Here is a 15,814-nt window from a genome sequence, read left to right on the forward strand (position 1 = left end):
AATTGGTTTCCCGTAATAACTTACGGTTAAAAGGGAATTAATAATGCCTTTGTAACAGATAGGTAGATCAGACAAATGAAAATAGCAAATTTCAATTTCAAATGTACATTTTGGAAATTATAGGTAAATGAAATTGATCAAAAATAATGATACGATCCTAGATAATTATGTTTATACAATGTATATCGTACACGTATGTATTAAGAGGGCAATGAAATAGAACCTACATATTTACCTACATATACATACACTATACGCTGTATAATTACGTGTACATCATGAAATCTTTTGTTCCAGATAAATAGCGAATATAGATAATAGAGTATCAACTTATTCAATATTGTATTCAGAAGAGAAGTAATAACGTTAAAGAAGAAATATTTGAAAGAAGAATGATTAGAAACTTATAAATATTGAATTATAATTGAAATAACATTCGATTAAACTTTTTGACCATACTTGATAATCCCATAAGGGTGCCGTTAGTCTATCAATATGTATATGTCGGGTTTACATTAGAATTAGGGTTAGGGGCGTGAAACGAATCTTCGTTTGGGTTACACGTTGTCGTTATGCAATGGAGAAGACATTGACTAGTGCAAATACGATTATTATAGAACCGGACAAGTAACCGCGGTAGTTAGGTGCTCGAGAAACTAATGACAATGATCCTAGGTTCAATAACGAATCCGCGGTCGACGGGATGATAGATGAACGTACTCACAAAATCTAAGTCGGACGCGTAATATTCACTGGTTGTAAAGGGTTACTCCTTTCATCAATGAGATCGCGAGAAAGAATGTCTTTCCCGTCCCGATCATGCCACAGAGGAAAACTATAATGGGGTGTGTCTAAGGACACGAGATCATCGGATTCGTCGAGAAAAGCCTTCGTTCAGAAAGTAAGGGAAATTGGCGTTGCTGCTAATTGGTCAATCTCCATATCGGTGGTTAGAAAAGGATGTTAGCCGCCCTCGAGGGAAAGTTGCTAGTGGGAGACGCCGCTCGTTGAAAAATATGTCTCCCCTATCTTCCCGTAGTTGGGACAAAGACTGTTTGTCTGTTTGAAGGACTTTAGTTAACTAAACCTTAAGATTTATAACGGGCCCTCGGGCTAGCCGAACATGTACTGCGGAGACGCATCGACATCTGGCAATCATCTTACTCGAAGAATAGGGTTTGCGTGTGGCGAGCCACAGAACAGAAACCGTTGGAATGTTTACTGTCGCGTGTCGCCACGAATATTTCTTTTAAGGAGAGCTATAGAATTACTCCATACCTTTGTTAGACAAAGCGTTCATCCCGTGACCGCGGCTACGTTCGGCGACTGACTGTCGCCTCGAGCCCAAGCTCATTATCACAATTCTCGAATAATTACAATCGGGTTGAATAACTACAATTGTTTGATTACAGCTATAGTAGACTCTAGGTTACAATGTTGCGGGATTATCCAAAATTCCAAAGGCTCCGGTGTTCTTTTCATCTCCGACATATACGTATATGTATGTATACTGTCAATATTTCAAGGTTCTCGACTAAAAGGATCAGTATATATATATGTATATTGCCAATACAATATTGTCAATATTTATTAACAAACCGCATTTTCCTTGAGAACCTTCTAATGTTGACGATATTATTGATTGTCTGACGACACCCTAATAATCTCACAATCAGTACATTACATCTTAGATAAAATAAGAGATTGAACAATGTAGGCTATAATACCTCAGTGTATTCGATTTCTATTATTTTCTTCTTAAAAGAAATAACTAACATCCTATCGCATCTCAATTCAGTGTTTTATCGAACTAATTTTTAATAATATTTAAATATTAAAATAAACTATATTTCTCTCTGTTAAGTATCAACATTTATTTTACTTCGTACTTTTTCAACATTGTATCTGTATTATTGTAATGTAATACAAATTTATCGACAAATATACTATGGATAGCTTGATCTTACAAGCAACTCCTTCCGTATAAAACAAACTTGGATATCGTGTTTCTCTCTTACGTGTATTTACATCGATGATGATTGCTGTACATATATCGACATAAAGAGAATCATTTATACGTATGTATTTCCGGTTACCTTCTCCACCCACTCGTTCTCAAAATAAAGTCAATTCAGAAACAAAATTAAGTGCAATTAAATGGGATCAGAGCTGTGTATCCTATATTTATCCTCTACCTAGTGAAAATAATCGTAACGTCTATAAATTGATTAATCATAGTGATTTATGACGAATAGACTAAAGGCACCTCAAAGTCGACAATATTTTATGTTTAGCACCTGTGTCGTTTCATTTTATACGAAGCTTCTTCATTTGGACACAATCGTAAAAGTCTTCTCGCTTTTGCAAAACCAAATACATACATGTATATCGTTATTGTAAGTACATGCATCAATTCGACGCTATACGTATAAATCTTGTTATATATTTCACGAAACATGAAAATCTTTGCCCGAAACGAAATAAGACTTGATTATTAACGAGTGTTTATAAAATATAAACTAATAGGTATAAACTTTAAAGTGCTTTTTGTGAAAATAATTATTATTTATATATATGTATATCATATAGTAGTATATACATGATTATACATTATCTAAAACTATATATGAAAGTATTTAAATTTAACTGTTATTGATAAATCATGTTAATAATAATTCAATAATGAAATGTAACATACCTCTTAAACAAACATCGCATCTTCATCCTTTTGTAGTTACTCTGCACCAAAGTTTAAATTAATCTAAATTATAATTATCTCGACAATGTGCACTTTCTATATTTGTAAATATTTCGTTCTTATAAATGCAAAAATGTAGTCGTCGATACAATAAAGTACTTTCAGTGCAACGAAATCGCTATAATACATACAAGTGAGAAGACTTTTACAATTATTTACAAATATCTAATAATTTATGACAGAGTGAAGTAAATATTTTGTTGTTATTTCAATTTGGTCCAATTTGAAAGACGACTATAGATTAAGTACGCCTTTAACAAGTTTTCCTTTAGTACGTGTAATAACATAAAACATAGCAAAACGAACAATAATTTGTTTTCAGTTTCTTTTCGGTCCAATTATTATGTTGATAATATACAGAGTGGTACAGAACATGCAGGACCCACTTCAAGAACCGATTATACATGTAAAAACAATGAAAAACATTCATATATATGTATGCTCCGTCTGTCTTTGTTTATAAGATAGAACGAATTTTGTAACCAGAGTAAACTCTATTAAAAATGTTGAAATACTAGAGTTCAGCACTAAGCTTCTCAACAAATTGGAGAAAGCATCAGGAACCATTCAGAGTGCATCCAAATCCATGACAAGACGTCTACTGGCTTGCTTTGAAATGCAAGGTGCTGATTTTCAGCATCTTCTATAAAGGTAATTAGATAACACAAAATCAAAATAAAGTTCGTTCTAACTGATAAAGAAAGACAGATAGTTCGTATGTCCGCACGGGTTTCTTTTTCTTTTAGGTGTACGATCAGCTCCCAAAGTGGCTCCCACATGTTCTGTAATACCCTGTATAGAATACAGATTCTCAAAATTCTTCCATAAATTTTATTTATGGAAATTTAATTAGTGTGGGATCAATAGAATGTTTTGTAGTCATTCTTTTGATAATAATTACTATAAATTACTTTTTATATGCCTGTCAGTGGTATAGATACTTAGATACATTTACATAAATTAAAGCATGAAAAGAAATGAGAAGAAATATAATGTTAATCACAAGTTATTCTATATATCTGTAAATAAAATAATTTCATTTACGACTAATTGGAAAAGAACAAAATATTATAAAGTCGATGGAACTATTTACTTCTTCTGACTTGTGTCTTTTATGTTTGTTACGTCTTTCTTATCTATAATATTATTCTAATAAAATTATTTAAAGAAGTCATCAGTAAGTAGGGTTTGAAAAACATTATTGATGTATCTCTAAAGCATTAATAAAATACTGTTTGTAAAACGTAATATAAAAAACATGACTAAATGCTGCTGTAATTCAACACTAGAGAACTATTAGATGTTTTGTAACATCAAAATTTATTGTTATATATTATAATTGTGACTCGACATAGGTGCTTTGCAAAACAATAGAAATCGTTCAATATTAAACTTAAATAAGAATACAACAAAGAAATCACCACATGACACAAGCATGTAAAAAATATTTTTAATGTTAGAGTCTGAGGATCTTAAAATCTGAGATTTTTTGAAAACAAACTAGTACATTAATATTACGTGTATGAATTTAGCATATTATATAAATATATATATATATATATAACTTAATGTGATATTCTTAATAATAACCGATGTGTAAATGTTACTAATATTATTATTCATACTGCAATACATGTAAGATGATATCAAATAACTTAAAATTAAAGAAAATATTCGCAATATGTAGCTTTGAAATAATAACATAATCAGTACTGTACACACTGATATGTGAAAAATAAAAGAACGAGAAAGAATATAAAGGAATATTACAAAATAATATGTTTATCATAAACGGCAGACTCTTTATAGTGTAAAGTATCTTAAAGATAACATATACACAAACTACTCTAGATATTTCATAAAATATAATATATTTGAAATTTTAAGTTTTTACTCGATAGATTTTGTTTCATAAGTATTACAACCCAATTCCAGACAATGCATTTAAAATTATTTAAAGAAACACTGGTAAAATATATTGCATAATATTGTTCTTTTTTATGTTTTACTGGAAAATAAAGTTTGCAAATGAAAGTAGCGATCGAAAATTCTGCGAGTATTCAACGATTAAATAGAATATTTCTTTGAAACTTAGAGAAAATTCAAAATTAAATAAAACAAAAGGATGTGCAAACATGATCATTGAATGATGCAGATGTTATACTTGTAGCAATAATGATTGTAAAATTTGTTAAAGTAGAATGCTATTTTGTAGAAAATTTATTATTTTAATGAAAAGAATTTCTTTATCCGAGAACAATATACATATCATACGAACGTTCTTTTGTTTTCTACTGCTTTATCAGTACTAAGTGTAAACTGAAATTTTCCAAAAGTTAATATCTATATAAATAATTTTTAATTTTAGACATAAATAAAGTTAAATAGGCCAATTATAATTTTTGTAGAACAGAATATATTAACTTATACGAATATTGATTTCTTACAACAGTTTCTACTGTTAAATAATGTTCTGTATGCACAAATCTACACGGTCATTTACCGGCACTTTACCCAGAAAGGCAAGTTCTTTTTTGTATACATTTAACCGAATGCGGAAAGTATATTATGATTTGTTGTTGCAACAGTTCCCTGTATCAATTGTTAATCATTAAACTAAATATTATTTGTATGTATATGACACAGTAAGACTACTTTATACATACACATCGAGCATGTTATCCAAGCTCATCTTCGTCGAGTTTGTCGCATAAATAAAAATTCTTTAAATATAAAAAACTAGTTTCACAAACTAGTAGCACTTAACATAGTTTCGCCGGCAATATATTACGATAATTAGACTTATCGTGACAGAGACATAAAAATACGCGTGTAATTTTGTTAATGTACAGCTTTTGGTAGAACGTTATATTTTTTTCATTTAATAACCACTACATAAGATATAGTTTCTCTTTTTATCATTAAAATGAATTTTAAGTAATTTACAAGTTAGAACAATCCTTTCCTTAGACCGGTTATCAAGTTTCACTCTTTAGTATATCTGTTTAAACAAGGAAAGTAAAATTTTAAAGTAAATCAATATCTTCAACTTGTGGAGAATGTTCAATGTAACTATAAATAATTTACATTTCTATCTTCTTTTCCAACTATTCATATATATATATATATACACACGCACGTACGCGCCCGCACATATACATATACACGTATGCACGCATATAAGCGCATGCAACTGTACATGCAGTATGTGCATATAAACATGCACAAAATCATACACATACACACACCCACACACAAACATGCGCGTAGTCCTCACACGCGCATACGTACATACATTTATATGTACATATGTTTACAGTTCAGATAAGATTTGTTGCACAAATCTTCGAATAGAGCAATGTATTAATCTATGTACAATGTACGGCACTAACGTACCGATCGAATTTCTGATCACAAATTTGTACAAATTTCTTTTGTACATATATCATATTGGTCACCTATTCTATAAATATTTATTTAATCTTCTTTTCACTCTCAACAGTATATGAGACGCTCAAGGATTTTATAGTAAAATAATTTTTGCGATTCAATTTTGGAAAGTGCTTTTAGACGATAATACTACTTTTACAGTTTCAATTTTTTTGCTAGGGCTAAGGCGTGTAGAATTGCATGGAAATGATGACGTAGCAAATTTTCAATTAGTAATAGTTCTAACTGGTCTTTGCGTAAAATGTAGCAATTATTTCTACTTTGATGACGTCTGACATATTTTTATGATACTTCTTATTTTGGTAAGCGTCTCATATTTCTGTAAATCCGGTCGTACAATACAAATGTACTATACCCAAATCAGTTAGAATCCACACACATAATATTATCGGCATATGAGCTCGACCGTGCGGACTGTTATGTCTAGTAAGCAGATTGTACTATAGCTTAAGATAATTTTCACCTTTTCACGTCGATACGACGGTATTTGTCGTTGTTGTCTGAGCCACTGTTGTCACTGTTATCAGACTTAATGTTGTGCCTAGAGTACTGTCCTCTGTCGTTGCTGTTGTGACAACGTCTTTTTCTATACACGCTTTTTTTAGCTCCTTATGTTCTTCGGACGAACTCGACTTTCTTTTGTGATTTGAACTCGATGAATGAGAACGACTCGATGCTGCATCATCCTTCGATGAACGACTGCTGGATGATCTTTTCTGTCCATCCCTTCCATGACTGTGGTGCCCGTCCCTCCTTTTTTCCAGTTTCCTATCGTCGTCTTTACTATCCGTTCGGTCGGTACTTTTACTAGAAATGTTACAATCTTTGGGCAGTGAGATAATTTTCAATGAATCTTCTTTGCTAGTAGTTTCTGCTGCTTTATTCTCCGATTTATTACACGAAGGACTTCGATGATGATGTCTCTTGTGATCTCTGTCACGCCTATCTCGATCTCTTCTGTCTTTATGCCGCTGATTTCTAGAACTTTTATCATCTCTATGCTTTCTTCTAGATTCTGGGTATGCTGCATGCGCCTCGGGTGCTAATTTAGATGGATTTTCATCGCTGCTAACGTTCCTATTATTGTGCCTTTCGGTTTCTGTTAACGGAGACGTAGAGATTATTGAGGAAGAATTTGTTATTTTCGCCGTTGGTAATGAATTTTCTTCACACGTGTTACCACTAGTTAATATACAAACTTTTTCATTTTTTGATCTTTCCTTTGCTTCATCTTCAGCCGTTTCGATTAGCGCTTTTATTGCATTTTCAGTTGCACATTCCATTTTCGATGTGAATGCCAATGTAGTTTCCATCTCCAACAATTGACAATATAGTTCTATTTTTGTCTTATCATCTTTGTACTTCTGTTCAGCGATTTCAAAACTTTCCTTATGAATTTTTTCCAGAATTTCTTTGGAAGCTTCTGCAACACCAGTCCGTAAAGATTGACAGACTTCCTCTACGTCAGTCTTTGATTTATATATCGCAATTTCTAACGCTTTGTCAACAACTTCTGTTGCGTAAGTTGTCGCTATTAACTGTCGTTGCGTTAACACAGTTGGCTCGAGAATAACGGTGTTACAATCAGAATTTTCATGTTCCAAACAAACATCTGGCGGGCACAATCGTCTCTTACCTTCTTTCGACGAAGATCCCGAAATATTGAATTTATTCGCCGATTTAGATTCTGTGATATTTGAAATGCTTTCCTTATTCGATGTAGTATTAGTGCTGGATCGACTGTGATGACTTCGATTATGATCTAACTTATGACTACTACAATCATATTTTTTCTTCTCCCCACAATGACTACTGCTACTGCTGCTGCTACTGCTGCTACTGCCACTACTGTGTGAATGATGACTGGATTTTTCATTAGATCGACGACGATCTTCGTGTCTCCTTTCAGATCTCTTATCATCTCTCTTTCCATTGTTTTGTTTTTGTTCTACTGTACTAGTTTTTGCAGGCTTATTATTAAAAAGATTGGAACAATTATCATTATTCTCTATAGAATCTTTCCTCTTACTTGAAATGGAAGAATGTCTTGTATGGTCTCTGCTCTTACGATCTTCTTTACGTTTTCCATGATGATCTGATTTCTTTAAATTCCCTTGATATTCAGCAGCTCTTTCCTTTGCTTTTTTCTCTTCCAGCGAATCAACAGAATGTTTTTGTTCTACACGTTGACGATTTGTATTTTCTTTTTGTTCGTCTCCTATATTCACAGTTTCCAGTGGCTTCTTCTCCTTTATACGGTGCTCGTGTCCAACACGTCCATGCCTAACACTTGAATTGTGTTGTGATTCTTGATAATACTGTTTTAATCTAACGTGCCATGCTATACTTGAAACTGCGGAAACCGTTCTAAACTGATGAATTATATTACGCGGTAAAAAGTAAATATCATTATCATACAAATTTATTCTAGCATAACGAATACCCTGTCTACGTAATTGATTTAATTTGGCGTCTTCAACCCATTGTACACATTGTGATATTGGTGGTTCATGAAGATCTAATTGTAATTTTTCGACTAGTTCAGGAAAATCGCCAGCGTAGAAAGCTACAACATCTTTCGTAATTCTATTATATTCCGATGGTTGTCCACCATGAACAGCTTTCAATATACCAACTGCTGCTGTTGTCATCCTATCTAATCCATGACCAACATGATCAGCATGTGCCTTGGTGCGGTCTTCAAACATATATTCACGAGCTTCACTAAGGCGTGGCAAATACTGTAGATTTCGTAACTCATTAATGCCTGTTCTGCGCCGTTTATAAGGACTTTTATTTATATCGGCTGTTGGAACCAACTGTTCACCTGGTCTGATCCATAAAATTGGGCCATCATTTGATTCTTCAGGAGTATCCATCTTTACAATAGATAATGGACCCCAAGGCATAGTCTAAAATAAAAAGGTAAAGACTTAATAAGTTATGTATGTAAACATAAATTCATTTTTCGTGGAAATATGCATTTCTTGTCTTTTCTTTTCTAACAAAATATTCTTTTTTGGCTATTCTATAATTGAGTAATATCTATCAATGCTTCATTGAGAATTATTGTAAATAGTTCCTACTACATTTAATCTATAATGTAAGTTATTATATATTATAATTTTTCGGATTTCTAGCTTTTTTTAAATGAATATTTTATCTCTTGGCTTAATTGTATGTATATTTATATGATTTATTCTTTCTCCAATATAAGCTGAAATAAATAATTATTTTAATGTGTCCCTACAAATAAAGTATATTGGTACTCCATTATGTTGATACGTCAAAATTTTGAGGATATTTTTAAATTTATATTATAATGTACAATATAGAAAGAAACAAACTAATATTTCAGAATCAAATATCCCATGCTATGTATCTATAGCCTACATTTAATAAAAATATGTATCATTAAATCAATAAAAATTTGTGAGCATGTACTAATGTATATTGGGGATATTAGACACATTTAAAATTTTATACATTTATATTTTTACATACATCTAGTAAAGAATCAAAAATTGCTTTTTCTACTAGTTTATAAATTCACGGATAATGACCAATGCTTTTAAAGAAAAATTAAAATAATCAATAAATGTTTTCATCTTTGTATCATTGACTTATTTATAACTATCTATAACTATCTATAACAGATCACAGCTTCATACAGATCACAGATTACCAATATAATCATATATCAAAAATATATCAGTATACTCGTAATTGCTGTACAGATTATTGTAAAATAATTATAATATCAATGTTATACAACATAACTTTATATGGAATAACATAAGAATAAAGTTAGTAATTTTATATTTGAAACCATGTTTTCCAAAAACTACATATGTAAACAATAAAAAAATATATATTCTATTTCTTTAATAAATCTAATTATTTATTTCGTTTAAAATATGGAACCAATACTTACCAATTTTAAAAATGTATTCTCTTCTAATTTCTGTAGAAGATCTGGGAAATATCCGCCAACTTCTTCATGAACAGTTCCTACAAGACTTATTTGGTGGAGAGGTCCATATCTAACAGTACCATTACTATAAGCTTTACACACTTGTTCTTTGTACTGTACCATAGTTGTAGTTTCTATATCACTGCTTCTCCCTAATACACCATTTTTAACAGTCAATGTAGGATAATTATCTGCCATGTAATCCAAAAGATCAGGAAGATATGCTGCAGCATTGTGCACTATTCCCATAACATGATACGCATTACCATTTTCATCCTCTCCAAAAACTACCTATAATATTGAATTCTTTTATTTACATTTTGTTACATTATATAACGTACAACTTATATTAGTTCATATTCTCTGCATCATTTAAAATCAATTTTAATAGACCATATTAACCAATCATATGTTATTTTATTGAAGTAATATTAAAATGCAATTATTTTAGACAATTATATTAATTTATATTAGCAACTTTCAATTATTATTAATATAACTTTTTAACTTATATTTATATTACGTACTTTAAAATATTCTTGAGCTAATTCCTCTAGTTGTTCATGAGATAATGTATCAATTTCATCTTGATACATATGCACAACAGTTGCACCACCATTAGGATAAGTCTCTATGTGAATGAATTTCTTATACTTTAGGCCTTCTAATAACTCACTTTTAACTGGTGTATTGTGAAGCATTTTATAATTTTTTGTTTGCAAATTTAACCTGAGATTTTCATTTGTAGATTTTGAAAATGGATGAGACATTGGTTTACTGCTTAATGAAACTATACTACGATCTCGTTTACATTGTACCCCAATATTTGCTCGTTTTATTTTACTACGTTTATAACATCGTGAGCAATAACGTCGTTCACTATGTTCTTTACTTCGTTTCTCTCTTGAAGATGAGTATGATTTAGAATGGGAACTCGAAGAAGTAGTGCCAATACAATTTACTGATTTATCATGAGACAATGCAACATCTGTTCGACCAACTATTGTTGTAGCTATGCTATCACCAGTCCAATCTGATTTAATTATGCCTAATTGCTCTTGAGAATCTGTCAATTCTGTTTTTACTTCAATAAGCTCTAATTTTACATCCCTGTGAATTGTATCCATCTCATTATCTGTTTTCTCTTCTTTGATTGATTTTATTTGCGTAACAGGAACTTCTTCAACTTTCTCCAATTGTCCACAAAATGAGTAAGAAAGATTTTTACAAACTTTAGCAGTTAAATTACTTCTGTTCTCCGAGTCATACTTTGCTGTATCCATTACAACAGTCGAGGTCATAATTGGCGATGTCATACTACTAGGAAGTGTTGTATTTGGACTATTTGGGCTATCAGAAACTCTTGGAGGATAGTCTGGACTTCTTGGGCTACTGATCACTTCACCATTACTTTGAGGGCTTTCCCCTAACTGAGGTGTATTACCATGTTCAAAATTTACACATCCTTCTAATTTTGTTGACAATGTGTGTAGTCCACCAGATACTGTTGTATCTTTACTACATGCTAAGTCAACCTAATAAATAATTATAAATTCTGATTAATAACAACTCAAAAAGCTTTGTTATTTATTACTTCCGTACAAATTTCATAAATATAAACAAATACACATACATGAATAGCATGCTGAACTGGTTCAATTAAAGTTTTCACTAATTCATTGTTGCAATGATCTGGATTCCCTATAATACACACATACGCATAATATTTATTTTATAATATAAACTTAGTCTTCTAATTTGATTAACAATTTAATACATTTATGTTTATCTTTCATGTAGAAAAATAAACGTTTTGTTTTCATAAAGTATAATAAAAATATATTTTATGTCATACGACAAAAATGTATCTTTAGTATCTAATACTTATTAATAAATATTATTAAATCAATTACAGTTATATATAAATATTTACTCTTTTTTTTATACTGTCGTAATAACCTATTAAAATAACTATAAACAATAGTTTCACTGATATAAATATCAACACGATTTTTACATCACACGACCCTTTTTAGTATATCAATTTTTTAAATAAAATCAATATATCAGTTCATGTATTTGTATAACATCAAATAAAGTTAAATATGATATTACCGTCTGGTTGTTCAGAAATACAGGTAACAGTATCCAGATCATTCCTTTGATTGGACATGCTGTGCGATTCCAAGGAAGGCGTACGTAATTCAGTATTAATGGGAATTTTAAAACTAATACGTTCCTCCACATCACCAGAAGAGCTCATGAAATTCACGTTTCTTCGTAATTCGTTCCCTTCCGTGTTTGTATTAAACGATGACGCTGTAGAGAAAATCGTGGGCGTCCTAATTGAATGTAGAGCGAAATCGTCCGAAAATTCGTTTGTCTCTTTGATAACACTATTCCACGTTGTTCTTGACACTTTCACACTGTTTGTTTCCGCTTGTAATGGGTCAAATACTTGCTGAATCGTATTATTTACATCACATCGTTCGTTTGACACGATACTTGCACCAGTTTCGGATGCCATCTTGGTTCTGTGAGCGACGTCCTGAACATAACGATACTACGCAACATTTGATTGGATACTTCTTAGCCGCCTTTTGAATAGACCTTATTCTATTCGTCTGAAATCGGATAAAGAGTAGGGGTAAGACCAGTAGATATAGAGGTACTATGAACATTTTTATTCATTGGAATCTTCGATCCCCAATCTTATTTTCTCTGTAATTTTTTGATTATAAAGAACTATATATTGCCCATAATTCTCACTTACATTGTATAATAATCAGCATCTGAATATAAAATACTGCCTGCATTTTGAAATAATTCACGTTTGTTATGAATATATGGTCTTACCGGCAAATTAAAAATCATTTTTATATTTAAATAATTTGAATTTTATCAAGTTATAATTTTGTTGTTTTTAATCTAAACCGATAATTATTTCCTCTAAAGATTGGTATAAATTTTGAAATAAGACGTAGGAATGTCGATAATATGTTGTATTATATGATATAGAAGTTTAAATTAAAAAAAAGAAGAAAAACTATAATAAAATATAATTACACAACGAATTGTACAATATTTTCTTTTGAAATAAAAAATATTGGGAAGAAATAACTTGGAATAAGAAATATTCTCTTCTAAACTTTTTTGTCGCAAAAGATTATAAATATTATATACATTTATATTTCAGTAAAATAAACGTTCATCAAAATAATTAATTAATTACTATTAAACATTTCACTCCTCTAAATGTGAATAAAGAAAAAGATGTGTACATATCTTGCCATTTCTACTTCAGACTAAAATTTAAAATTAAACTAGTTGCCACTAGTAATAAGTACATCTGGTAAGTATATATTTAGGTAAGTCACCATTTTCCTGTTAATCGACAGCTATCCTTAGAATTACATGTTCGATGGCGATGCTGATATGTTTTATATATCCTCTCTAGTTTTATAAGTTAGTGAATATTGATTTAATATAATCATAAATAGCAATATAGCTGCTAAAAATATAATTAATTATCAATATCTAATGATATTCTCTTTATCTTTGTATATGGTTGTATGCTTAATCTAATTAAGGATATAGCAATTACTAATTGTTTTTAATTAAACTAAAATTTATATAAGTTACTCTATTTAGATTTAATTATTTTAACAAAAAAACATTCAATCCGTAACGTTAAGAAACATAATTTTAAATGTAAACATAATTTTATTTTATAATGTATGTAAAAGATAACAAACAACTTAATAGTAAAACATATATATATAAAAATATATAGAATATTTGTAAGATTGCAAAAATTATATATGTATGTATAACACAGAGGATTTTAATACAAGTAAACTAATTATGAATAAATCAAAACTAATTTGGTAATTTTTCAACTTTGTATTTACTGTTCTTACCTACTTGTTTACAGTAACAAGATTAATATAGAGGACTGTCAAATTTAAATCTTGGTTAATATTCATTCTATAGACTTTTAAGTATATAACATACTTTATTCAATTTTTGATAAGCATTGCTTCTATAATACAGTAAAAATGATTTGCATGAATTATATAATTATCATGTACAAAAATTTATATACATTGATTTTTTGCAAGATGAATTTTAATTTTTTGTAACTTTAAAAAATGTTTTAATACAGTATAATTTTATGTTTTTCTCAATTACAGTTCATTTACTTGGAAATCTGTTCATTGTATTACAAATACATTATTATTATTATTACATCATTACTCGTTTCTTAATTAAATATTAATATAAAACTATAAAGTACAATATATTATGTAATTACTTTTGTAATTGATCCTAATCTTGACTTCAAAGTCCATTTCTATCATATCTATAATGTTCAATCTAATAACAAAAGAAAAAATATATTTGAATTATGAATAACAATGTTCAATATATTATTTTTTATATTTTTTTTCATATGATATTAAAATTAACCCTAACAACTTCTAAAGTTTTCTGTTACTCACCTATAAAAACTTCTGAATTTATCATTTAATATTTGAATAAAAAGAGAATTAGATAGCAATGAGATAGAATTTAACTTAGTCATATACGTTTGGAACAATAAATAATGAATATAATACTTAAATCGTAATATTTTATTTGACTAAGTTTTTGTTCTTATCACATTGAGACCCAACCATGCAATTATATTTTGTAATACCATCTTTATGTATAATTAAATTCTAATGCAAATAATTGTTATAGGTGATAGAAATTAAATTGTATGATACATATATATTTATCAATATTTTTATTGTCAACTGAACAGATAGATTTACTCACTTTAATGATTTTTATCAGTCTATAAAATGAGTAAATCTATCCATGTAGGTATCAATGTGGTAAGCAATGCCATTTATTTCTATAAAAAATATATTTTATATTGTACATCATGCATCATAAGTTGTACAATTATTTAGAAACAATAAACACATAAAATTTCTTATTTACAAAGCAAAAGACAAGTTGTAAAAATAGTCAGAGTTGTAAGGGTTAATATTATAAGTGCAAAACAATTAGCAAATTCTTTTACAATTACAGTTATTGTGGTTCATAGTTATGGGATGATCTGAATTCAGTAAATATGTATAGATGAAAAAATGTACACAATATATTATGCAGACTTTTCTGCTTTAATAAAAGAGAATAGAATCTTCGTGACTGATTTTTAAATGTTACATTATCAGTTTTAACACGTTGATTGCTATACATAAAATATATTATCTATTATTTGTATTTTTGTAATATGTTATTTGTATTTTTACTGTTTTCATATTAATTTTTCATGCTATTAAGTTTATAATTTTAGTGCTTGAGAAGAAACATATTCTTTTTTCTAAATTTTCAGGAAATTTGTAAACATGATATAAATATATAAATAATTCTTGTAAAGAGCTATAATTAAGCATCTTATTGATATAATATGATTTAATTAACTCATTCTGCACATAACGATTTTTTATATTGTACATAAAAATATACGAAATTCAAAAAGTGGAAACGTCATTTATCTAATTATCTAAATAACAGATGGACTACTATGAAAACCATAATCAATATCAAACTATATAAGATCAAAGATATCTTTATGAATA

At 29.5% G+C, this 15,814-nt stretch overlaps 1 protein-coding gene across 1 annotated transcript; it reads right to left on the reverse strand.

The window, feature by feature from the left end:
* Positions 1-1,845: 1,845 nt before the first annotated feature.
* On the reverse strand, positions 1,846-12,735 carry LOC117214578. The gene is made up of 5 exons (XM_033460768.1): positions 12,297-12,735; positions 11,815-11,882; positions 10,709-11,716; positions 10,143-10,472; positions 1,846-9,120 (listed from the first exon to the last, which is right to left on the reverse strand). Exons 1-5 carry the CDS (start codon positions 12,706-12,708, stop codon positions 6,676-6,678), a joined length of 4,263 nt encoding a protein of 1,420 aa, XP_033316659.1. The 5' UTR covers positions 12,709-12,735; the 3' UTR covers positions 1,846-6,675.
* Positions 12,736-15,814: the final 3,079 nt, after the last annotated feature.

Source organism: Bombus bifarius, unplaced genomic scaffold (genome assembly GCF_011952205.1).
Source record: "Bombus bifarius isolate JDL3187 unplaced genomic scaffold, Bbif_JDL3187 scf7180000009201, whole genome shotgun sequence".
NCBI classification, from domain to species: domain Eukaryota; kingdom Metazoa; phylum Arthropoda; class Insecta; order Hymenoptera; family Apidae; genus Bombus; species Bombus bifarius.